The sequence below is a fragment of the Heptranchias perlo genome, chromosome 29 (genome assembly GCF_035084215.1).
Source record: "Heptranchias perlo isolate sHepPer1 chromosome 29, sHepPer1.hap1, whole genome shotgun sequence".
Lineage (NCBI taxonomy): Eukaryota > Metazoa > Chordata > Chondrichthyes > Hexanchiformes > Hexanchidae > Heptranchias > Heptranchias perlo.
In genome coordinates, this window is record NC_090353.1 from 19,080,577 (window position 1) to 19,106,739 (window position 26,163).

The 26,163-nt window shown below is 42.2% G+C and overlaps 1 protein-coding gene across 3 annotated transcripts in view; it reads right to left on the bottom strand.

The window, feature by feature from the left end:
• acsbg2 (acyl-CoA synthetase bubblegum family member 2) overlaps window positions 1-19,123 on the bottom strand; it is a 51,526-nt gene extending 32,403 nt beyond the window's left edge. The window contains exons 1-4 of one of the 3 annotated variants that reach the window (XM_067968229.1): window positions 18,987-19,123; window positions 14,079-14,214; window positions 4,628-4,776; window positions 814-1,082 (exon numbers count right to left, since the gene is read on the bottom strand). In XM_067968229.1, the coding sequence (XP_067824330.1) occupies window positions 814-1,082; window positions 4,628-4,776; window positions 14,079-14,214; window positions 18,987-19,002 (570 nt within the window). In that variant the 5' untranslated portion in view covers window positions 19,003-19,123. Of the gene's footprint in view, window positions 1-813; window positions 1,083-4,627; window positions 4,777-14,078; window positions 14,215-14,390; window positions 14,595-14,625; window positions 14,710-18,986 lie in introns of those variants that run through there. The other 2 variants (XM_067968231.1, XM_067968230.1) reach the window with 2 other exon arrangements.
• Window positions 19,124-26,163: the final 7,040 nt, after the last annotated feature.

Here is a 26,163-nt window from a genome sequence, read left to right on the forward strand (position 1 = left end):
ACTTTCTGGCCGTGGTGTGCGGAAAGCCAATCGCAACCAACATCCAGAAATTCAAACATCCAGAGATGGGCATCTCAGGCAGAGTTCTGTTAAGGGGCTGAGAACGGTAACATAAATGTCAAACGATAACCAAATCAGAAGGGCAGAACCCGCGCCCGATCTGCAAGGGTGGTCGGGCCACTGTTAAATTGGTCAGGGCCTTTTATTGGGCAGCCCTACCATGCGCCTAAAATGAGCGTAGGCCTCACTGCGACCATTTCAGACCCGGACTCCTAAATTTGATTGCAAGTTCTGACTAGTCCAATGTGCAAGCTGCGGCTAGTATTTCTGGGCCTTGATCTGTCTAATCTGTGGTCTTTACAGGGACCATGAGAGGTTGCTCAAAAAAAAAAGGCCCCAACACTTCACAAAATTTTGTTGCGTGAGGAGTCGTAAGGAGCAGGAGTGCTCCTCCTGGCTCCACAAAACAACTGCAGACTGCTGCTGCTGGCTCGCTCCCGTCCCAATCACCTCTGCCCCTCCCCCCCCCCCAGACCTATCTGTGGGTCTCGGCCAAAATCAGTTAGGCCCTGATCGGCAAGCTGCAGCGGGCTCCCCTGAATTATGACGATTAGGCCCAAAGTCAAATTTATGTGCTATTACCGTTCCTTTTTATTAGGTAGGATTATTTAACTGCTGTGTTCATGAGTCAGGTTAGATTTTGCAATTACATTTTTGTACAATTAAAAAGCAGTCTAATTAGCTGACCTACAGTATAATGAACTCTGGAACTGCCGGTGTTTTATAAATGCACAAAGAAGTATTTCCACCTACCTTCAGAAAGCTTTTTGCAGCATTTCTACATTCATTGTAGTACTGCTTAAATGTTATCTTCTTCCATTGGTCACCTTGCTTTGATGCAAGTGCCATATAGTCGGCATACTTTTCAACAGTCTCCATGAACATCTGGTGCACAGTAATTGGTGGCTGTTTCGGAGAATCCGGGTCATTCATTCTCAGTTTGATCTCATTATCTTTCTTTGTGGTGTACAGTTTTAAGCCAGGAGATCCTAAACTCTGTGTGACTTGCTGAAGCACATCTTCTATAGAAGATCAGAGCAAAGACATGTTAGTGGTACTATTTTGTTCCTATCAGCCATAAATCACTAAGTTCGATCTGTACCAGTTATTAAATTATGCTGGAGCATTTGCGCCAAGAGTTAACTCTGGTCTTCACCCATCAATGTAAATTCATTTTCTGAACATTGTGAACGGATTTCAACATTACATTACATCAAGTGTCAAATACAATGACCGATTAAACTTTAGCTGACACGGAAGGCAGCACTTTGAGTACCAGCGTACAGCGCTATAGAATGGTGGATTTGCTCTTGTGACTCCCTTACACCAGTCATATTAATCAGGAGCACTAGTTCAAGTTAAGCCATGACTGCAGGCTATAAACAATATTAAAAGGCAAGTTTAAGACTGATGGCAGAAAGTAATTTTTCATACAAAGAGTATTTAATACCTGGAATGATCTTTCTGTTAGCGTAGTGGAAGCAAAAACTCTGGAATCAGGAGGCAGTTGGATGCTTTGACAGTGGGAGCATAGCTTTCTATGGAAGGGTGAGCTGAAGGCTGAATAGTCGCCCTCAACTTTGTATGACCACTGAGTTCCCAATCTTGGTTGACTGGCAAAGGCAAAGCACCTCACCAACAGAAAGTTTGCCATGGCAGTGATGATAAATCTTATACTCAGACTAATGCATCAAAATGACATTTTCCATTTCCACAACATTTATCCTGTAGCTTCTTTGCTTGAAAATTCCAGGCTAATGCCAATTTGCCAGGCTAATGCCAATTTAGGAGCAGATTGTGCTTTAGGCCCAAACTCTCTTGGAATTGGATTATGTCTACCCAACCTTATTTCATATGGAACCATCACAGACAACAGGCATCTGTCGGAGTATGATTCAAGCCCAGGTCAAACAGGTTAAAGATCTTTGTGTTCATGAAGAGGATGGGGAACTTATTTTCCCCCCTACAAATTAAAAGCAGGAAGGAGATGGCAATCAAAACCAACATCTGTCCCAAAACTGTAAACCTGCCTACAATCCAAATTGTCCATCCTCACCCAAGCAAAAATCATAAATGACTTGCAACTCCATCAAACAAGAATTCTTCAATGTTTCCAACCTGCCCTTCTCGCCTCTCAAGTTGAGCTTAAAATGAATTCTTGTATGTGTACCTGGCAATTTGTTTCTATAAAATCAATATGGGCCACCTCATAACTCAGTAACAGCTCTCCATACTGATCATTGAGCGTATACATTTAATGTTAACTCAAGCTGAAAACAGTGAAGATGCAGGGGTAGATTTTCCTATTATGGGCACCTGTGAGGAAGCGGCTCCCTGCGTTTTTCCTGCCCTGAGATATGTGCATGACCTCAATGCACGTCAGCCGCTGGCTTCACCTTGCGCAGTAAACAGCCTGCAGCTGTGCTCCAGGCTGTTGCCAGTAAGGAGGAGAGTGGGACTAAAATTAGAAACTTGCAATTCAAATGGAAGCCCCAGGAAATCCCGAACAATGGGGGTGGAGACCTGACATAACAGTTCTCCACAACTTTTTCCTCAATCGCCCAGGCACAGTGAAGAGAAAAATTTACTTTTATGAATCTTCACTGCACTCATTCTTAACAGTTACCAGTTTCCTTGTTGAGAACTGATAAACGGTCAGGTTATGAAGGAATCATATTTCTGATCTCAAAAGACAACAGCCCAATTTCTTCTATTTAAAGTCAATATTTTCCATGCCTATGGAAACAATATAACCTTTTGGCTGGTGTAAACTGAGAAGGAAAAAATGTCATTTTGATGCATTAGCCTGATCTTGAGGTTTAGTTAAAGTACATTTTTGGGGCAAAGTGCAAGGAACTTTATTCAGAATCTAATTATGCTTTTCATGGCCTGGGAATACTAGCTGCTGACACTGGGAATACTCTGGTTCCCAGTGCAGACATCCCTTGCCTTACTGAACTCAAACATTTGTCATGGTTACAGAAACAATGCAACCTTTTGGCTGATGACAACAAAAGAAACAGAGAAAGAATTTACATTTATAAAGCACCTTGCATGTCCTCACGACATCCCAAAGCACTTCAAAGTTAATCAATTACTTTTGAAGTGTAGTAATTTATTACGTAGGCAAATATTACAGCCAATTCGCATGCGTCAAGGTCCTATAAACAATAATGGGGCGAATAACCAGATTCTGGCGTGGAGTTTCCGCTAGGAGTGCAATCGGCAAAATGCGCTGGACACAGCGCCGGTTTTGCAGAGGTGAAGTTACGTTCAAGTTTCCGCGCAAACTCATTAGCATAACCCCAAACGTAAAATCTCCCCTGAATCAGTGCAATTAAGCAGCATAATTGATTGACCAATCGAACAGGACATCCTCCAGCATCACAACGAGGAGTGGGGTTGCCAGGAAACAAGCCATTCTTCAACCGACTGATTTAATGCTCTTAGTCTTACTTTTTAAATTGGCTTCAATTGACTGCTTTGATCTGCCCTTGGTACATAAGACCTGTGATCAGTAGTCAATTGAAGCCACAGGTGCCCTGCTCTGCTGTAATTGACTGAATTTAAATTTAATTGCAGCAGCTGCAGGAGAAACAGATCTGGTTCAGGCCTCAACTGACTGCTGGTCACTGCAGGTATAGTTGATTAACACTGGATTAATGGGAGCACGGGTGTGTGTGCCCGAGATTCAGGCTGCAATGTGATGAACACCCCTGAATGGGCGCAATCGGTGGAAACTCGCCATTCCGATCTGGGGGCGTGGCCAGCTTTGTGCGAGTAGACTTCTGAACCATCAGATACGCCAGGAAAAAGCGGTCATGGGTGCAACTCACTTACATTTAAAATTCCATGATCTTTAGCGCTATTTCATTCGATTGCGTCCAAATAACGCTGATATCATGGGCAGAAATCATGCAGAAACTCCACGCCAGTCTGTTTTGATAATGTTGGTTGAGGGAAATGTTGGCCAGGACACCGGGAGAACTCCCTGCTCTTCTTCTTCAAAAAATCTTATGTCTGGATGAGACCTCAGTTTAACATCTCATCCGAAAGATGACTAATAATGTAGAACTTCGTCAATACTATAAAATTCAGCCCAGGCTATATGCTCAAGTCTTGCTGTGCAGCTTACACAACCTTCTGACTCAGAGGCAGAAGTGTTACCAATGAGCCAAGTATGACAGTTCCCAAAACAGTCATCAAGTAGCTTCTCTAAATAAAATTGCCAGGTTGAAGGGGAGGGAGAAACAGTCAAGCCTAGGTGCGCAGAAAGAGAAATCACATGATAGTATGATTCAACGTACTGAAAGTAGTAGGGAAAAGTTTCCCTAGTTGGTTTAGGAAATACAATTGTTGTGGACTAAAACAAGAAATGAAATTCCAAGACACTCAGATTAAATCAAAGTATTGTAGTAATAATACATCATTTTCATCACCTAGTGAAAGGTTTCTCTGGTAAACTCAGGAAGGCAATGCAGTAAATAACACTACACTAAACATATTTTAACAAGGTATAAAATGCCACATTAGTCACTGCAGCACCCCAAAGTAGGAGAACACCTACCATTTCTTGTCTCTGGTACTTCTTCCTTTTTTGGTAATGCTGTCATTTCATCAAGTACACCAACTGCAGACTCCAAGTCATTAACACATGTCTCTTGCACAGAGTTATTACTCAGCCTTAATTCATCACCAGAGGTCTGTGCACTGTAACTGATAAGCAAAGAAATGAAATTGGAGTACGTATTATGTTGAAACATATGAAAATAAAGTAAGTACACATCCTTTCAAATTATGGTGAAATAGCATCTACAGTTAGTCTATTTTTCTGAAAACATTCTGTTTAACTGGCCGATTGGTTTTACTAGTCAGTGCTCTCCAATCCTATCTCTCTGAATTGTCATCCTTAATAAGCTTGTGTATGTATGTATATATTATATATCTGCCCTAATTTCCAGCCAAAAAAATCTGAATAAAATCCATGACCCATAAATAAGATATCCCATCAATCATTTTAGCTCCCCAGAGTGGGAAATTTGATTTTAATGGGCTGCAGGCTGCACACAAACAGGAGATGGGAGAGAAATGAGATTGGAAAATAGGGAATTGCGAGAACCTCGGTCACCTAGTCTCGGAGGCTGTTGGCTTGATGACAGAGCTAAGCTGTACAATGCAAATACAAGCAACTGTATGGATTTGTTCAGTTATCTGTATAATTAACAGCTCCTTTTGACAGTTATTGAAATCTATAAAGCCCTGACAACTGTTCAATTAGCTTGAACCATCAAGTTGGAGAGAGTCAGTCTGTAGTTTCAAAGAAAAACAACATGTATAAAAACATTAATTATAGATTGATTAGTTTAGATTGCGAGCCAGTTATTATTTTCCATGTTTTGAGGAGTTAGCATAGCCTAACATCTACTGTAAAGGTATGCATTATAATACTGTTATTTAGTCACTTGTTCATCTATTGTTCATTACAACTGTTTGGTAGACAAATCCTAAAATGAGGTCTGGTATTGTGATATTCTGCCAATTATCAGAAGACAAGAAGAATCCTGTGGATGGACAGGATGTATCCAACAGATAAAGAAATCTAGTGAAAGATTATTTGATCATTATCCTGGCCTACTATCAAAACTTACCCAGATATGAGAGGCAGTGAAGATACTCTCAATGCCCTAGGGAGCTAGAACGCACAAGTGTGAGTAGTTTCAAATACGGAAGCTGTAATAATATCTATTCAGGAGGGCAGAAAAGACCCCAAAATGTGACAGTGGTAAGACAGAATATCTCAAATAGGCTAACAAGCTGAAGAACTTAGACCAATGGTTTTAACAAAGAATAAAATGATACTACAAGAGCTCAGAAAAATGAAGACAAAGGCCCAGAATCTCTGGGGTCTTGTTTCCACCAGTTGAAGAGTAGCAGAGCAGGACACCCACGTGCCCATGGACAGAACCCATTCCTAATCAAGGGGATTGGGTCATAAAGATAGTTATGGTTGGCCACCTGCACAAGTGTATCAGAGACACCCACCCCAATCTGCCAGCAAGTCAGTGACCCACAACTGCTACACTTGAGGGACAATAAAGGCCTTTCCTGGGCTGAACAAAAAAAAGGGAGCTGAGGGTCAGAATTGATTACTTTTGCCTTATTGAGTTTGAGCCTTTACTGGGCCCTGAACGGAACTCACACCAATTCTGCTGCAAATGGAGGAATACTTGGGGAGACCGGGAACTCCTATGGTCACCCCCCTGACGTGGGAGAGAAGATTCATCTGCTCCCACGCCATCCCACTGGACCTTTGCATGTTGCGGAGTACTGCTAGGATTCATGTCTTCACGTAGAAGACATGAATCAAAGAGGAACCAGGAAGAGAGCGCCTGAAAGTTCTCTCAGTGTGGCAGAAATTTTCTTGAAGCTGAAATTAAGTACAGAAAGGGGAGGATGGAATAGTGAGAGTAGGCGACAAGAGACTTAACAGTACAGCAACCAAGAACATGTGGAAAGAAGTGAAACTGATAGTGAGTTACAACTCCCTAAACCACAGAACCCCTTTCTAACGCAGGATGAGGTTTAATGACCCACAAGGTCAGCAAAGATAATGTGTTGGGCTGCAAGCTGCCTTTAAATGTATATTTTGTACATTTCAGTGAGGGTAGAATTTCCTGTGGGGAACTGCCCTATCTCCTGCCATACCTTTAGTAGAAACTCTGAAGAAACAACGTAAATAGGCATTTACGCTCTCTCTCCAGGGTTTCTGCCAAAGTTATGGCAGGAGATCGCGAGAACCCTCAGGAGAATTACTGGTATAGATTTATGTTTACCCTAAAAGTACATTCACAAATGTAAGGGTATCAACCCCATGCATTAAATGATCTTGCGATACCTGCACATGGGAGACTTCAATTAAATGGATACAGCATCCTGCAATGCATGAATGCCCATTCAAGCCTCTATTTCTGTGGAGATTCCACAAGAGAAGTGATGAGAATTCTGAAAACAATCTAGGAATGACAAGAAGAAACATTCTTATGCATACAATTCCCAAGAAGGACAGACTACAGGTAGAGGGACATTAAGAGGAGGCATTGCAAATCCTAGGAACTCACTCAGCTAATGCTGTTGGGGATGGATACATAGGTGAGCCTGCACCCACAGATGGTTTGTACCGACTAAGTACTAATGGTCAAAGATCTGAAATGCTTTCCCTTTTTTTTTTGAGGCTCATGCTCCGAGGAGATCTTTAAATGAGCCTCACAAGAAGGAAAAAGTGAACAGCAGAAAACTCATTACATTTCTCATTCTTATCTCCACAGAAGTTGGAAGCAAGAAAGATGCTGCAGAACATGAGAAGGAACCAATGTCAGAACCTTCACTCACGGTTTCACTCACCAGCCCACATAGGTGAACTGGTCGTGGTACAGACAATGTAGATGAAGAATTGACATAGGGTGATTCATACCTCACAAGGAAGCCAGAGGATAAGGTATTGGAATGCAGCATGATGTACCCGAACGGAAGCTTACAAGATGTCAGACCCAGGATGTTGAGCAGTCAGACGATGACCTCAAAGGTCCTAGCTTGAAAAAAACAAATGCTTGCAGAGCATCAGAACCATGTGAAGGCACTGCATAGACTCTGAAGATGTGTGCCAGATGTAAGGTATGGTGGCAGGGTCTAATGCTTTTCTTTGTGGCATTATCAGAGAGGGCTTCTCTACAATTCAGAATGTCCTCGAGTGACAGCTCCAAGAACTTCTGCACATGTCCCACAGCATAGAGAGGTCTCCTGACACATAACTCCATGGATATATTGGGGAATGATCTCCTGGGACTTTAAACCTTGATGGTTGGGTATGTGTGTGGTTTGGGGGGGGGGGGGGGGGGGGGGGAGGTCTAAATATCATTCGGTGCTACTTTATGAGCCTGGCTACCGGGTTGTCTGTTCTGCCTCCTCATTCAATGAATAAATGTTAAGAGGAATCCCCATGAGGAAAAACATTTTTCAGCTTTCCTCTGCACTTGAGGGAAATTCTGCTAACAAGAAACAGTCTCAAGGGAGTCTTCCAAATTTACCTCAAAAATAAAGTGCAAAAGAAAATTCGACAAAAGACCAAACCAAAGTTATGAGCCTCCATCTAACAGCATAGTGAAACACAGCAATTCAACTTTAAGATCCCAGCACAGCCTTCCTTGATTGTTCTAAATTACTCCTGCTTTATAATGACAGGAGTTTGATTGCCAGATTTGGGACATAAATGATGAACTTTAGTACTGCTGATGCCTAAACCCATCATTTGCAAAGCAAATGCATTTTAGCAAGTGCATCTCTACACCCTTCCTCACTTCCAGCCAAATTTAAGGCAGAACATAAATGAGACATAAAACTGATGGATCCTGTTTAAGTCTCAAATTCCAACATCCCCTCCACCAATAGGTCCACTGGATTTATGCCCTAACAGTTGGAACTTTGGGGCCTAGTTTTATGACTTAAGTCACTCAATTGTTTTAACAGTGCCAAATAAAAATTCAGTCTGCCCTGCACCATCCACAGACGAACAAGCTGGGAGAGCGTTTTAATGGCACACTAATTCATATGTTATGCTCATAAATGGAGCAGAACCCCCGAGGATAAAACATGACCATACTTTTTTTTGTCTGCTTAAAAGGGAGGTACCTTAAGAATCTGTAGGTGCACCGTTGGATTGCTTTATGGGCGCTAAGTGTATGGTCCGTAAATGCTAATCAGAGGGGCAGGGTCAGTGAAGACCATTGACGAGGACAGAAACTTAGTAGAATATGTACTTGGATTGAGAGATAACCTAACTAGGTTAGCCTAACTTGAATAGGGCGGCAGAAAAGCTGGTATGCTTGGCAGCAGGAGCATCAGGTAGGTGAACACTGGTTCTGGTGCCAATTAAGAGCAAGCTCACTGGGTGGGTCCACACTATGTGGTAGAAAAACATAGTGACGCAAGATTATCCACTTGGGATTCCCAATTGGCCACTTAATTAGCAGATCTACCATATGAATGTGTTAAAAACCTACTTCACCCATGAGAAAATGGTCCTGTACACTGTCGCCACCCCAGGGAAGGAGAGTTTGGCAAAGTTAGAGATCTCCTGTCTGAGAGTAAAACAAGCTCTTCGGTAGACAAGATCCCTATATCAGCTCAGTTATATCCCACACAGGAATAGCAGCTAGGAAACTGATGCTAGGTTTTTGCTCACTTCTCTTGGGAAACCAGGCTACGCAAAGCAGCTTGTACCTGTGGTAAACATGGGGAATTCAAATCAGGTGCATCAATAATACCCCATGCCACAAAGTGCGAGGGAACACATAGCTAAGGAAGTACAGGAGATGCTGGACCTGGGAGTAATGCAGCTGTGTCACAGCCTGTGGGCACTGCAGGTGCAGTTGGTCACTAAGGAGGACAATCCTAAATGGTTCAGTGTAAATTACCAGAAGCTAAATGGCCTAGCAAAGGATGGTACTTACCCTTTATTTTGCACGGAACAGACTCTTGGGAAGTAGGTAATACCAAATATCTGACTACACTAGATCTAACAACAACAACAACTTATATAGCGTCTTTAACACTAAAACGTCCCTAGGCACTTCATAGGACTGTTATCAAATAAAATCTGACACCAAGCCACATAAGGAGATATTAGGACAAACAGGTAGGTTTTAAGGAGCATCGTAAAAGGAGGAGAGCGTGGTAGAGAGGCGGAGAGGTTCAGGGAGGGAATTTCAGAGCTTAGGGTCTAGGCAGCTGAAGGCACGGCTGCCAATGGTGGAACAATTAAAATCGGGGATGCACAAGAGGCAAGAATTGGAGCAGCGCAGAGATCTTGGAGGGTTGTAGGGCTGGAGGAGGTTACAGAGATAGGGTGGGGCAAGGCCATGGAGGGATTTGAAAACAAGGATGAGAATTTTAAAATCAAGGCGTTCCTGGACCGGGAGCCAATGTAAGTCAGCGAGCACAGGAGTGACGGGTGAACGGGATTTGGTGCGAGTTAGGATTCGGGCAGCAGAGTTTTGGATAAGCATTGGAGATTACACTCAAGCATACATTGACAAGATCACCATTTTCAGTCAGCTTGAGAGAAACACATCAAACATATCTTCAACATATATTAACCCAACTGAGCAAGACAGGTTTGGCAGAGAAGGCTAAAAAATAACACGATAGAATTCTTCATTAAGATGGAAAGTGAAGCAGTCCAATCTGTAACTAGGGTCCTAAATTTAAACAAAGGAAACTACGATGGTATGAATAGTGAGTGGCTATGATAGATTGGGGAGCTTCATTAAAAGGCATGATGGTGGATAGGCAATGGCTAATTGCAACAGTTATACATTCCTTTCTGGCCCAAAAACACAAAAAAGGAAAAGCAGCCCAACCATGGCTAACAAAAGAAATTAAGGATAGTATTAGATCCAAAGAGGAGTCATATAAAGTTGCCAGAAAAAGTAGCAAGCCTGAGGATTGGGAGTTTAGAATTCAGCAAAAAAAAGGACCTAGAAATTGATTAAGAGGGGAAAAATAAGAGAATGAGTAAACTTGCAAGAAACATAAAAGCAGATTGTAAAAGCTTCTACAAGTGTGTAAAAAGAAAAAGATTAGTGAAGACAAATGTAGGTCCCTTACAGTCAGAAACGGGAGAATTTATAATGGGGATCCAGGAAATGGCAGAGCAATTAGGGATGGGCAATAAATGCCGGCCTCGCCAGCGACGCCCACATCCCATGAACGAATGAAAAAAACAGGTACTTTGGTTTTGTCTTCACAGAAAAGGACACAAATAACTTCCCAGAAATGCTAGGGAACCAAGGGTTTAGTGAGAAGGAGAATTAAAGAAAATTAGTATTAGTAAAAAAAGTGCTGGAGAAATTAATGGGACTGAAAGCCGATGAATCCCCAGGGCCTGATAATCTGCATCCCAGAGTATTAAAAGAGGTAGCCATGGAAATAGTGGATGCATTGGTTGTCATCTTCCAAAATTCTATAGATTATGGAACAGTTCCTGCAGATTGGAGGGTGGTAAATGTAACCTCACTATTTAAAAAAGGAAGGAGAGAAAACAGGGAACTACAGACCGGTTAGCCTAACATCAGTAGTAGGGAAAATGCAAGAGTCTATTATAAAGGATGTGATAACAGGACACTTGGAAGATATCAAAGGAATTAGACAAAAGTCAACATGGATTTATGAAAGGGAAATCGTGTTTGACAAACCTACTGGAGTTTTTTGAGGTTGTAACTGGTAGAATAGATAAAGGGGAACCAGTGGATGTGCTTTATTTGGATTTTCAGAAGGTTTTTGATAAAATCCCACATAAGAGGTTAGTGTGCAAAATTAAAGCACATGGGATTGGGGGTAATAAACTGGCATGGATTGAAAATTGGTTAACAGACAGGAAACAGAGGGTAGGAATAAATGGGTCTTTTTCGGGGTGGCCGGCGGTGACTAATGGGGTACCGCAGGGATCAGTGCTTGGGCCCCAGCTATTCACAATATATATCAATGATTTGGATGAGGGAACCAAATGTAATATTTCCAAGTTTGCTGACGAGACAAAACTAGGCGGGATTGTGAGTTGTGAGGAGGATGCAAAGAGGCTTCAAGGCGATTTAGACAAGTTGCGTGAGTGGCAGATGCAGTATAACGTGGATAAATGTGAAGTTATCCACTTCGGAAGGAAAACCAGAAAGGCAGAGTATTATTTAAATGGTGATAGATTGAGAAATGTTGATGTGCAAAGGGACCTGGGTGTCCTTGTACATCAGTCACTGAAAGCAAACATGCAGGTACAGCAAGCAGTTAGGAAGGCAAATGGTATGTAGGTCTTCATTGCAAGAGCATTTGAGTACAGGAGCAAGGATGTCTTACTGCAGTTATACAGGGCCTTGGTGAGACCACACCTGGAGTATTGTGTGCAGTTTTGGTGTCCTTACCCAAGAAAGGATATACTTGCCACAGAGGGAGTGCAGCAAAGGTTCACCAGACTGATCCCTGGGATGGCAGGACTGTTGTATGAGGACAGATTGGGTCAACTCAGCCTGTATTCTCTTGAGTTTAGAAGAATGAGAGGGGATCTCATTGAAACGTATAAAATTCTGACAGGGCTAGACAGACTGAATGCAGGGAGGATGTTTCCCCTGGCTGGGGGGTGTCCAGAACGAGGGGTCACAGTCTCAGGATACGGGGTAGGACATTTACGACTGAGATGAGGAGAAATTTCTTCACTTAGAGGGTGATGAACCTGTGGAATTCTCTATCACAGAAGGCTGTGGGAGGCCAAGTCACTGAATATATTTAAGAAGGAGATAGATAGATTTCTACACACAAAAGCATCAAGGGCTATGGGGAGACAGCAGGAATATGGTATTGAGATAGAGGATCAGTCATGATCATAATGAATGGCAGAGCAGGCTCAAAGGGCTGAATTGCCTACTCCTGCTTCTATTTTCTATGTTTCTAATGATATGGCTGAAGTATTGTATTTAAGTCACTGGATGGGTGGGAGGAACAGAAACATGACCAGATAAAAGGTTGATTCCAATGCTTGTTCGTCCTACCCCAGACTAAGAGACAGGTAGGGTATTTCTTGGCTTAGTCGGCTATTTTAGCAAGGTTCATTCCCAATTACAGTTCTATAAGCACACATTAATTGACTTAACCTGAAAAATGAAGCCCAAATAAGTGATCTGATCAGTTTGAGGTAGAAAATGTTATTGAAGGATGAAAATATGTCTCTACTAACTTGTCTCAATTATTCTCGAGCTTTGACAGTCCACATCAACACATCAGACAGACAGAATCATTGGTGCAGTACCAAGTCAAGTAAGTGATCTTGGATAGGAGCACCCAGTCATTCACCGATATTACAAGCTACTACCACGAGAGATTCTTTTTCAATAGCTGAATAAACAATGTTTAAGCATAGTCTCGGCATTGCAAAGACTATAGCCATATATATATATATATATATATATACACACACACAGGACGGTATTTACTGTATATTCTAACCACAATCCTCTTATGTAACTACAGTACACTCATGACAAAAACATGTATTTGCTGTGATGGAATAATGCTTTTGCAAGAATACAAATGGCGTTATCCAACATCATGTGGTTTTCCAAAATGGGAACGCCGATACCCTATCACGCCAGGAATTAATGCAGATTTGATCATCATCAACGGCACTCATGTATTGAATTCAAAAAGGGGGGGGGGGGGAAAAGAGTGGTGTGGTAAAAATTAAGCATTTTGTCTAATTTTACCTCAGTAGTGGTGCCTTTAATACAGTCACAATGTCAGGACCTAAAAATCAGAGCCCCAAAATTCCATGTGGGCTGCCAGAAGTTGGTCGGGCAGAACATATGCCTGGTGACTGGGCCCATGTTAACTGTCAGAAATCCTGGTTGGCGGGGGGGGCGGGGGGCTTGGTGAATTTACACATTTTGGGTGGGCATCCAAACCATTTCAGCACAACTGGGGTGTTTTCCCCTGTGGAGGGTGCAGGAATTTTTGATCAGCACCTTTCTGCTTTGTTAAGGGGTCGGTCCAGCTGAAGAACAAAGAATGTAAAAAAGAAACATGAGCGATTTCCCAATAGCCATTCTGGGCAGTTTCAAGGCACTTTCCAAACATCATGGAGCTTGGAATAAATTCAAAATCCTATTGATGTTGGAGAAATGCCATTGTGGGCACTAGCTTTGCCAGGATTTTGTTCTCGCACGTATTGCACCTGCTCCTTTGCACAATATAATGCATACTACTTGGATCCTCATTTTTCTAGCCCCGTTTGATAAATGGATAGCTGAAAATAACGCAGTCGGATATTCACAGGGTATTTAGCTGATTTGCACCATTACAAGAGTATGAAGGCATAAATTGCAATTAAATCGCGGACCAATTCTATGTAGTACGGATTTGAACATTACTTGGGGATTGTGAAGCATTGCAACTGGAATATGAAATTGCTGATCCCATACCTTATTGAGGATTCAACTGGTTCATCACAGAGGGGCAGGTCACCAGGAAGTGGGCTGCCTGAGTGCTGATAATCTATGACTCCGACTGCCAGCTCAGCATTGTTGAAGGACATATCTGAATCGCACAAGACTGCAGCTGATGAAAAGAAAATGTCAAATGTTAACTCACAAACATGGCACAAACAAGACGAGTCACAACTGCTAAAATCAATAGCAGGAAGTCTAGGATGCCGTTCAAGAGAACTGACTCAGGAAGTGCTTTGAAATTTTCAATACGATGAGTGAAAAGAAAATACGGAGCGGTGTTATTACTGGAACTCTGCAGTTCACATTCTCTCCGTTCATCCTATCGCTCCTGTCCCATAAAACCTCGCCTGTCTTCCAGTACATTCATTTCACAATCTGTCTGCAGAGTTTCACTCGCCCCCTCGTCCAGCCCGGTGTCCCTGCTCACAGCCCTTCACTGCAGCGGTGGTCGAGTTTCAGCCCCACTCTGTTCCCTTCACCCCGCCACCGCTCTCATCAGCAAACAAAAAACCCAACCTACCCCGCACTCACTCCCGCGCCTCGAACACTTCCACCGACTGCCGATTAGGGACAACCCACTTTGCGAGGCACCTTGGGACATCCTCGCAGAATTAAAGGCAAATACAGTTCATGACCGACGGGCACAGAAATTAGGTTAATGGACATTTTACATTGGCGTTCTCATAAATCGGAACTGGGTGAATCGCAAATATCGGTTTCTGAAATTAATCGAAATGCCAGAATGAATCAGTAATGCTAATTTTTATCTATAATCATCATTGTTAATGAGTATCCGATTTTTGTCCCGATTAGCCACTGCACCCTTCTTGAGACCAAAGCAGCCGTGCAAACTTAAAATTGATCTATTTTTAAAATGCCAAGTCATAAACATAACTGTACCAATGAATACTTTATTGTTTCAAAGGATGTGGCTTGGCAACTCCTGTCAAGCTCGAGAGACAGCCGACAAATACTTGCAATATTTGGATCAAGCCGCAGGCTGCAGGCACAATTCTATCTATTTTGTTTAAATTCCTAAGGATTGATTTTCCTCCCGGGCACAATTGCCTACATTAAAGTAGCAGAGCGGCTTGCTGTCTGCCTTGCCTGTCATCGGTCGGTCACAATCCCGATGAATTTTCCAGAGTCGAGTTAATTAGGGATAATTCCTGCACTCTCCCGGTCGGATTTCCACCAGGAAACGTACCAAGGAAATGGCTGCTGCAGCTGGAATCCGGCAGCGGCTTAAAGGGTCGGGCTGTTCCACAGAAGAACGATCAGTCGTAGCCTTCGCTGAATAAATCAGTACAGGAGCTATAGGAATGGTGCATGAGCAGTCCCTGCATCCACTGATGTTATTTTTTGTTTGGCAGTACAACATGCATTCCTAACGACCAGCGTTACTGAAGCAGTAAGCAGTAATGATGGAAAATGTGGCTTTAGATATCACACCATCATTTAAATACGCCCACCCATACCTGGGCGTGGGCTTCCAGTGTCTGGCAGAAGTGATGGGGTGAAAAAAAATGGTCTGTGATCTGGGTCCTTGCCCAATTTTGTGCCCCCACTGCCCTAAAATGGCCACAGAACCAATGAAGATTGAGCAGAAAATCCTGTCCTCCCTCCCCCCTAGTCTTGTGACCGAGTTAAAAGTGACCTATTCTAAGCTAAGACTAGACAGAAATGCCTTATTTTTCTCACAGCAGCCAAATTGGTTATTTGATCATACATAATTATAAATCAGAATGAAATTATCGGCCAGTTTAGTCCATTTGTAGAGATAAAAAGAAAAAGTGGATGATGGAAATAACAGCTCGTCTGTCAACATCTGCAAATAGAAGACAGGTTAACACAAAGTGTTATTTATTTTTTCCACTCTCAGAGAAGGTTAAGGGGAGGTCTGACAGAGGCTGTCAAATTTACAAAAGGATTTGAGAGGGTAAACAATGAAAGATTGTTCCCACTGTTTAGCAAATCGGCAACAAAGAGGGATAAACTGAGGATTATCACTAAAAGAGCGAAGGGGGAAGTTGGAAGATTTTTTTTTAAAAAGAGAATGCTTTACCATCAGTGCCTATCAAGGAAGATACTGTAAAGTCATTGAAAATGGGACTTGGATAAGAATATAAAAGGATATCACCCCTTTTTTTGCTGACCTACCTTGACTGCTGGGCATTGGGAACATCTCAATTTTAAAATTCTAATCCTTGTTTTTCAAATCGCTCCATGGCCTTGCCCCTCCCCATCTCTGTAACCTCCTCCAGCCTTACAACCCTCCGAGATCTCTGTGTGCCTCCAATTTTTGCCTCTTGCGCATCCCTGATTTTAAAATCGCTCAACCAGTGGCAGCTGTGCCTTCAGCTGCGTAGGCCCTAAACTCTGGAATTCCTAAATCTCTCTGCCTCTCTCCTCCTTTAAGACGCTCCTTAAAACCTACCTCATTGACCAAGCTTTTGGTCACCTGTCCTAATATCTCCTTATGTGGCTTGGTGTCAAATTTTGTTTGATAATTGCTCCTGTGAAGCACCTTGGGACGTTTTACTATGTTAAAGGCACTAAATAAATGCAAGTTGTTGTTGATGATGGAGGGAAATGGGATTAAAGTAGGTAGCTGCAATTGAAGAGCAAGCACTGGCACGTATACAATGGGCTGAATGGCCTCCTTCAGTGCTGTAATTTCTATGTTTGTACAAGAATTTCCAATAATGAAGGAGCCAGAATAGTTATATTAGAGAACAAAGCAGGATCAGAAACATTTCAGTAAATCAATCCAGTGTCCAATTTTGGTACTATGGCAACTTCTAGTAACATGGATGGATGGATCTCGTTTGCTATAGTGGTGATGCACGGAGCACAAACATAGACTCCACACAGTATTATAAAGTAAAGAGAACCAAGAGAAATGCCTATAAAGATAGAAAATCCCATTTGCAAGGCATTGCAGAGTGGCAAAACACTGCATCCTCTCTCTTCCCCCACCATCACCCTGGGTTACTCTCATACACCCAGCAGCTAGGTAACAAAGAACTGGCAGTGATTGGGAAGCATCTGTCCAAGTTACCCTCTAGACTAATTGCCTGGGAGAGTGGAAAAGATAGGGATGGAAAAAGAAAATAAATATCCACAAAAAAATGGTATGTTTTGTATTGTGTGGCTCTGTATCCTTAAATTACAAACCCAATCCTGTACTGTTGCATAATTACAATTAAAAAAGTCATGTAATTTCAAACCTGAGCTGAGAGCCACCTAAATGAAGTCCTAAATCGTGGACTTTGCTGCATCCAAGTGCCAGATAACAGGAAGCTCCCTAGCTCTGTGTAACAATTTCTTCCTGGTTATTCTACTCCTTTTCTCTTGGTCAATTCCCCAACAGGCTTCGCCAATCCCTGGCCTGTACCTAGGACTATCCACAAGCACGAAGACTAACAATTGGAGCACTAAGACTAAAAATTCCATGTTTCTTGCATTCCCAGCTAAACCTGGCTGAATGGCTTTCTCAGTCAGCAAAGACCATTTGGGGTATCTTGACTGATCGCTCTGAATAGGACATTTACTAAGAATGATGATTCTGCCTGGCAGGGAGATTGGGATGGTGTTAGGTCCTCTCAAAAATTAGCATTTGTAGAGCACTCAGGAAACACTTATTATAATAGTTTATCAATTGTAGACCTGCAGGCATAGATATGATTGGTAAGGTTAAGAGGAGATTTGATACAGGTGTTCAAAATTATGAATAATTTTGATAGTAGCTCCTTATTTACACTATTTCCAGTAGCAAAAGGGTCAGTAACCAGAGGACACAGATATAAAGGTGATTGGCAAAAGAACCAGAGGCGACATGAGGAAACATTTTTTTTAACATAGAAAATTGTTATGATCTGGAAAACACTGCCTGAAAGGGTGGTGGAAGCAGATTTAATAACTTTCAAAAGGAATCTGGATAAATACTTGACGGGAAAAAATTTACAGGGCTATGGGGAAAGAGCAGGGGAGTGAGACCAACTAGGTAGTCCTTTCGAAGAGCCGGCACAGGCTCGATGGGCCAAATGGCCTCCTTCTGTGCTGTATCATACTATACTAAAGATAGCAATTTGCAAAGTAAACATTTATTTACTGCAGCATAATTTGAGAGAAAGTATAGCAAACATGTAATTATTCACATTGATTTACTTTGCCTTTATTAATAAAGTAGAAAATGATCAGCTATGTTTTCAAAATTATACAGCAGTTCTGATCCAACTATTGGTATAATTTCAATTCTTCACCACAGTTAGCAAAAAATATCAAGCGTTTGTAGTTGACACCCATCTCAACTTTTAGCATTGTATTAAATCAATTCCTAGGCATGTCTTGATCACATTTGGCTGTGAAAAGATATTGAATCAAAAATACTATTAATATAGTAGAAAGCTAAACTGAGGACATTTCAGTAACCACAGAACAATATAGTACTAATAACACGTTACCCAGCTTATTTATGTTATTGCATGATAATTGACATTAAAAATCATTCTCAATTTCAAAACTGCACAATCTTCAGTCGCAAGGATATTAAAGGAACTGCAGACATTAGGCCTCAGATCACTAGAAACATCCTACAACATGGTGCCGTTTCATTCAAAGATATGACTATTACCAGACTTTAATCCCTTTTCTACATTTCCCATACAATTTTAAAGTTTTACAAAAACGTGCTCCTCCAACATGAACAGCAGCATTACTGAATAAACATGAAACGATCAATATTTAAGCAGTTGCACCGTTCCCATGCAGTACGTTTTTTTTGGCTCTTACAAAAGCCCATCTTTGCATTACATTACTTTAATACAGATTGAATAATTGTAGAATTTAGTTTTTAAACAAAACCAAAGTATTCCTTACATTCTATCCTTGGCATAGTATGACAGGGTTTAAAATTTGATACCAAACGTCTGCAGTTTCTAATTTCAGCCTAGTCCATGAAAACAACAGGGATCCTTCCTTATAGAAGCATAATTTCTCTCTACATTGTTCAATCAGCTCCCTCCAGAGTCATCAGCATTCAGTGATGTAACACTTCCTGCTCTCTGATTGGATACAACTGTCTGCAGGTACCCCATCACCCCATGTAACCACAGCCCATATAAGGAAAGATCCTCAGATTACATGGTAGTAGTTCATTGGTGAATGACAGTCACTGCTGATTTCCTCAAATCTCACTGGAATACAACGTCCTGTTTCTTATTAGGTGCTTTGTTCTGTGCGTAAGTCACAGCACCTCCCTCCCCCCTTTCTCCCCCTACACACGTCCTAACAGCTGCTTAAAAATCTCTTGAACTGTTCACTTTGTTGATACAATTACTTCCCCAAGGTTATCCCACTTTATTACAAAAATACATAACACAAATGCTACATATGAATGAGATAAATGCAGGATTTCTAATCCAGTGAGTCACATCTTCAAAAAATATCTGTACTGACAAAGATATCAGTAGTTATATTTTGTAATAGAGTAGACTTTACATGCCAGAGTGAAGGAATCAGCCTGGCTCAGTGGTAGCATCTTCACCTCTGAATCAGAAGGGTGTCAAGGTTCAAGTCCCACTCCAGAGATGTGAGCATGTATTCTAGGCTGACAATTCAGTGCAGCACTGAGAGAATGCTGCACTGTCAGAAATGTTGGCTTTCAGATGAGATCAACAAACCTTATCTGGTCATTATCTCATTGCTGTGTGCAAATCAGCTGCTGTGTTTCCTGCATTACATACGAACATACGAATTAAGAGCAGGAGTAGGCCATTTGGCCCCTCGAGCCTGCTCTGCCATTTGATAAGATCATGGCTGATCTGATTGTGATCTCAACCCTACTTTCCCGTCTACCTACTATAACCTTTGTCTCCCTTGTTAATCAGAAATCTATCTAACTTAGCCCTAAAAATATTCAATGACCCTGCCCCACCGGTCTCTGGGGAAGGGAGTTCCACAGACTCACAACCCTCTGAGAGAAAAAATTTCTCCTCATCTCTGTCTTAAATGGGAGACCCCTTATTTTTAAACTGTGGCCCCTAGTTCTAGTCTCTCCCACAAGGGGAAACATCCTCTATCCCTTTTAGTCTCTTCAGGATCTTATATGTTTTAATAAGATCACCTCTCATTCTTCTAAACTTCAGTGTATACAGGCCCAACTTGTACAACCTTTTCTCATAAGATAACCCCTCATCCCAGAAATCAGTCGCGTGAACCGTCTCTGAACCGCCTCCAAAGCAATTATGTCCTCTATTAAACAAGGAGACCAAAACTGCACACGGTATTCTAGATGTGGTCTCACTAATGCCTTGTACAACTGTAGCGAAACATCTCTACTTTTATATTCCATTCCCCTTGCAATAAATGACAACATTCCATTTGCCTTCCTAATCACTTGCTGTACCTGCATACTAACTTTTTGTGATTCATGTACTAGGACACCCAGATCCCTTTGTAACTCAGAGTTCTGCAATATCTCTCCATTTAAATAATATACTGTTTTACTAGTCCTCCTGCCAAAGTGGACAAGTTCACATTTTCCCACATTATACTCCATCTGCCAAATTTTTGCCCATTCACTTAACCTATCTCTTTGCAGACTCCTTATGTCCTCTTCACAACTTACTTTCCTACCTACCTTTGTGTCAACGGTTACAACAGTGACTACACTTCAAAAGTACTTAATTGGCTGTAAAGCGCTTTGGAATGTCCTGAAATCGTGAAGGGTACTATAAATGCAAGTTCTTTTGTTCCAGATGTTACTGCCTCTTTGTACAATACTAACTGTAATAGTTTATTACAGGGTTATCATAGGGCCCTTTCCATACAACAAAAATCTTAAGCTTGACTATATTTCAAATCACTGAAACATTATGGTCCTCAAATTCCTTGAGTCATGATCATGGCAGTAATGTCTGGATCATGACTAAAGGTGACCTCCAGTGCTGATCCTGCCACTTTGGTCGCATCCCTGGTGCCCGCTTGCTTAGGTCTGCTGGAAATTCCAGCGTCCACTTGCCTGTAGGGTGGGGGTTGCCCAGCTCCCCATACCAACCCTGCTTGGGAGGCCAATTTCCAAACATTTTCAAAAAAAACTTTGGCGGGTCTCCAAGGGGTCAGGCCATTTTCCTGGCCTGGTGGGGCCCACATACACCCTTGAAAAGGCTGGTACCTCTTCAGTCACTCAGCATACCATCCACCACTACAATGCTGGATCCTGACAGGATCAGGAGTGGGAACTACTGGCTTAAGCAGTCCCCTGTCATTTGACTTGTAGGCAGTAGATGGAGATTCCGTCCCTCACAAGGCACTGAAGAAGCTCTGGGAAAGCGGAAACACCTATAGAGTCACAGAATCATAGAAAAGTTACAGCACAGAAGGAGGCCATTCGGCTCATCGAGTCCGTGCCGGCTCTATGCAAGAGCAATCCAGCTAGTCCCACTCCCCTGCCCTATCCCCGAAGCCCTGAAATTTTTTTCCTTTCAAGTACTTACCCAGTTCCCTTTTGAAAGCCATGATTGAATCTGCCTCCACCACCCACTCTGGCAGTGCATTCCAGATCCTAACCACTCGCTGTGGAAATTTTTTTTTCCGCGTATCACCTTTGGTTCTTTTGCCAATCACCTTAAAATCACCTGATGCAAATGGGTCTCTACCATTTTCCTGAGACTCAGGCAGTCTCCCACTAGAATGATAGCAGACAACCAATGAATACCCTATGGAGTTTCAGAGCTCATATTTTCCAAGGATCCTCTAAATAATTATGACAATGCCATTTGAAAAAATATTTCTAAAGTAAAAACCATACACCCTTTTTGCGCATACTGATCAATGAAAAAAACAATACAAGTCCTGAACAACCAAACTTACAATCTTACAGGTATACTGGAAAATTTCTCATCTAAAACTCTTATGTTAAATTAGCTGCTCTAAAATACTGAAAAGTCAGCGAACCATACCACTTTAACTGATGATAAAGGAGAGATTTCTCACTCGTAATATCTAACTGTCCCAAAAAAAATGTTTTTTGCTGCAACTTAGATTCACTGAAATCATGTTTTGTGGCGTGTAACCAAAAGCAACCTAATGAGTACAAGGGGAGTTTGCACAGTAACCTCCTTCAGATTTCACAGTGACTGCAACTGTTTTGCACTGCATGGAAAATAAAACAGCTGCCAATAACTAGCACGCAGAAATGATTGAAAGGATACCACTAGAAATAAAAGCCCAGAAATTGTTTCAGTTTGGCCTAAACTGTAATTTGGGGTGGAAACCAGACCTGCATATTTCTGCTTATTTATAAATTTCCAGGAAGTCACTTGGGGAGAGAGGCTGGGATGCTTGCCTCAATTGCATTGCTGCAGTACTTTGAGGACTTTTCTGGAGTTATTCCGGGGCTTCCCAGAGAATTATACCTAATGTGCCCCTGATAGGCCCAGCGGGATCGACATCCGCTGAGAGAAAGCATGGATCCTGTTCTGGGCCTTGTGGAGGCCCCAGGAATTCACCCAGTCACCCCTCTATTCTGGGAGGAATCAAAAAAAATGGCCATATTCTTCTTGAGCCCAATCTGGGCTTCAGGATATGCCACCTCAGTGGGTCAGATGCCCCTGTTGAGGACACCTGCCCAGAATATTTAAATGACCCCTATTCCTGAGGTTTGGGACGGGGTCAATAGTGGGTTCAACTGACAGGCAGAAGTTCCATCCCACCACATAGCCATGGGTGGAATGGCGCCATGTAATTTCTACGGTAATAACTTTACTATTTTAAGTGTCAGCCTTGGCTCGGTGGTAGCATTCTTGTCTCTGAATCAGAAGGTATTGAGTTCAAGGCCCACTCTAGGACTTGAGCACATAATCCAGGCCGACACTTCAGTCAGTGCACTACTAAGGGAGCGCTGCACTGTTGGAGATGCCGTCTTTCAGTTGAGACAGTAAACTGAAGCACCGTCTGCCTTTTCAGGTGAATGTAAAAGATCCAATAGCACTATTGAAGAAGAGCATGGGAGTTCTCCTGGTGTCCTGGCCAATGTTTATCCCTCAGCCAACATCACTAAAACAGATTATCTGGTCATTTATGACATTGTTTGTTGTGGGATCTTGCTGTGCGTAAATTGGCTGCCCCATTTCCCTGCATTATAACAGAGGCTACACTTTAAAAATATTTTATTGGCTGGGGAACACTTTGGGAAATTGTGAGGTCATAAAAGGTACTCTATAATTGCAAGTTCTTCCTTTCTTTACTATAAAATGCCTTAGCTACTTTTTTTCCTTTAGGGAATTCAGTGGCTTGAAAGAGTACAGTCAATGTGAAACCTCAATGGTTTAGCTGGTTAAGGCAGTAAGCCGTTAAGGCCTACAGACCAGGAAGGTCCCAGGTTTGCTTCCTTAGTTATCTGGTTTCAGCTCAGGTAGAGAGGAAAATAAACAGCCAATATGCCATCTTTGGAACTCCATGCGGTGACCCTTGTTGGAAATGGATGTGTGAAAGTTTGACTCAGGGCAGTGTTCTAAAATACATTAGTCAGTAGCCACATGGAGCTAATTGGAAATCCAGATATAGCCAATTGCATTCCTGATTAGTGAATAAAAAATGAGTAACAGACACTGTCCTTGGGCATGTGATCTCAATACTCATATTCACAAGTCAAATGCATGTGTTCCTTAATCCTTTTGTGCGTTTGTTAGTTAAATGATAAGACAAAAAGCAGAGTGTGCGAGTGTTTTTTGACCGTTGTGAGTACTTTACTTCCTTGGTTAGTGAACGGTGGTAGATGTTTGTTTATTAAATATACACATGTTAAGTACATTCACGTGTATTGTGTGAGTGTATGTAAGACGTTTTCTACTAAAATTAGTGCATGTGACTAAAATGGTGTCACTGTAGCCACAGCTGTGGTTCGTCAGCAATTTATATTGGACAACACTGTCTCACTACAGTATTAATATCCGACGTGATGCTCTCCCTGCAGTTGAAGGGGTTGACATTTCATTATCTAGGCTTGTGCAAGAAAAACAGTCACCGTGAACTACCAAAGATTACCTGGTGCCCATGGAATAATACCACAGCAAGAGGTGCACTTTGGGGAAGCTTCTCTGCAGTTAATTAAACATATTACTACTTCCTTCTTTTAGTTTAGTTCATTCTCTAGCCCTCCACAAAAATTTTTTTTATTATTGGTTCATGGGATGTGGGCGTCGCTGGCAAGGCCGGCATTTATTGCCCATTCCTAATTGCCCTTGAGAAGGTGGTGGTAAGCTGCCTTCTTGAATTGCAGCAGTCTGTGTGGTGAAGGTTCTCCCATAGTGCTGTTAGGTAGAATTTTCCAGGATTTTGACCCAGCGACGATGAAGGAACGGCGATATATTTCCAAGTTGGGATGGTGTGTGACTTGGAGGGGAACATGCAGGTGGCGTTGTTCCCATGTGCCTGCTGCCCTTGTCCTTCTAGGTGGTAGATGTCGCGGGTTTGGGAGGTGCTGCTGAAGAAGCCTTGGCGAGTTGCTGCAGTGCATCCTGTAGATGGTACACACTGCAGCCACGGTGCGCCGGTGGTGAAGGGAGTGAATATTTAGGGTTGTGGATGGGGTGCCAATCAAGCGGGCTGCTTTGTCCTGGATGTTGTCGAGCTTCTTGAGTGTTGTTGCAGCTGCACTCATCCAGGCACTAAGAGACTAGTTTAACTTGGACGGGCAGGAGATGAAAAATGGGTGGGGAATTTGTTCCACTGCTCCCTGACCATATTTCCCACTCCTTCTTACCAGAAATTACATTAGTTGAGTAATACACCCACTGACAAGCAAATGAGGGAAATATGTCATATGATGTATTTCTCAATATTTATGTCCTAACAAGTCAACGTCCTATCAACAATTTTAAAACTATCTGGACTGGCCTGCTAATAAAATTAGTCCTAATTTTTTTTGCCTGTTTGGTTTCTTAGCATTACACCTTTGCTTGTTTCTTTGGATTGGATGTTTATTTGTTCCCCCTCAAATTCCTGCCTCCCACTCCAATTCCACCTTTAAAAAGGCAAGAATTTCAGAGCTAATACCTTTAACTCCATTTTGTTAGAAGTCAGATAAAGGGACACAAGAGGGAGAAAAGTTAGTTATGGTTAGTAGAAGATAGTTGAGACTCGGGGCATGATTTTTACTCGGAGCCGGGAACCCAGCAGGTGGGTAGATGTTCGCGTGGGGAACCCGGAAGTCAAGTGAGTGCGTCGCAATCTGCGATTGCAACTCAATTGGGGGTAATTATTTTTGCTTCCGGGTTTCCAGCACGACAGCCAGCTAGATTGACAAGCTAGCTGTCTGTTGGGAGGCAAAGGGGCTGCAAAGGGATATAGACAGGTTAAGTGAGTGGTCGAGAAGGTGGCAGATAGAGTATAATGTGGGGAAATGTGAAATTATCCACTTTGGTAGGAAGAATAGAAAAGCAGAATATTTTTTTAAAAGGTGAGAGACTAAGAAATGTTGGTAGTCAGAGGGATTTGGGTGTCCTTGTACATGAATCACAGAAACTTAACTTGCAGGTACAGCAAGCAATTAGGAAGGCAAACGGTATGTCAGCCTTTATTGCAAGGGGGTTGAAGTATAAAAGTAAAGAAGTCTTGCTGCAATTGTACAGGTCTCTGGTGAGACCACACCTGGAGTACGGTGTACAGTTCTGTTCTCCTTATCTAAGGAAGGATATACTTGCTTTAGAGGGGGTGCAATTAAGATTCACTAGATTGATTCCTAGGATGAGAGGGTTGTCCTATGAGGAGAGATTGAGTAGAATGGGTCTATATTCTCTGGAGTTTAGAAGAATGAGAAGTGATCACATTGAAACGTATAAAATTCTTAGAGGGCTTGACAGGATAAATGCTGAGAGGCTGTTTCCCCCGGCTGGAGAGTCTAGAACTAGGAGTTATAGTCTCAAGATAAGGGGTCGGCCAATTAAGACTGAGATGAGGAAAAATCTCTTCACTCGGAGGATTGTGAATCTTTGGAATTCTCTACCCCAGAGGGCTGTGAATGCTCAGTCGTTGAGTGTATTCAAGACTGAAA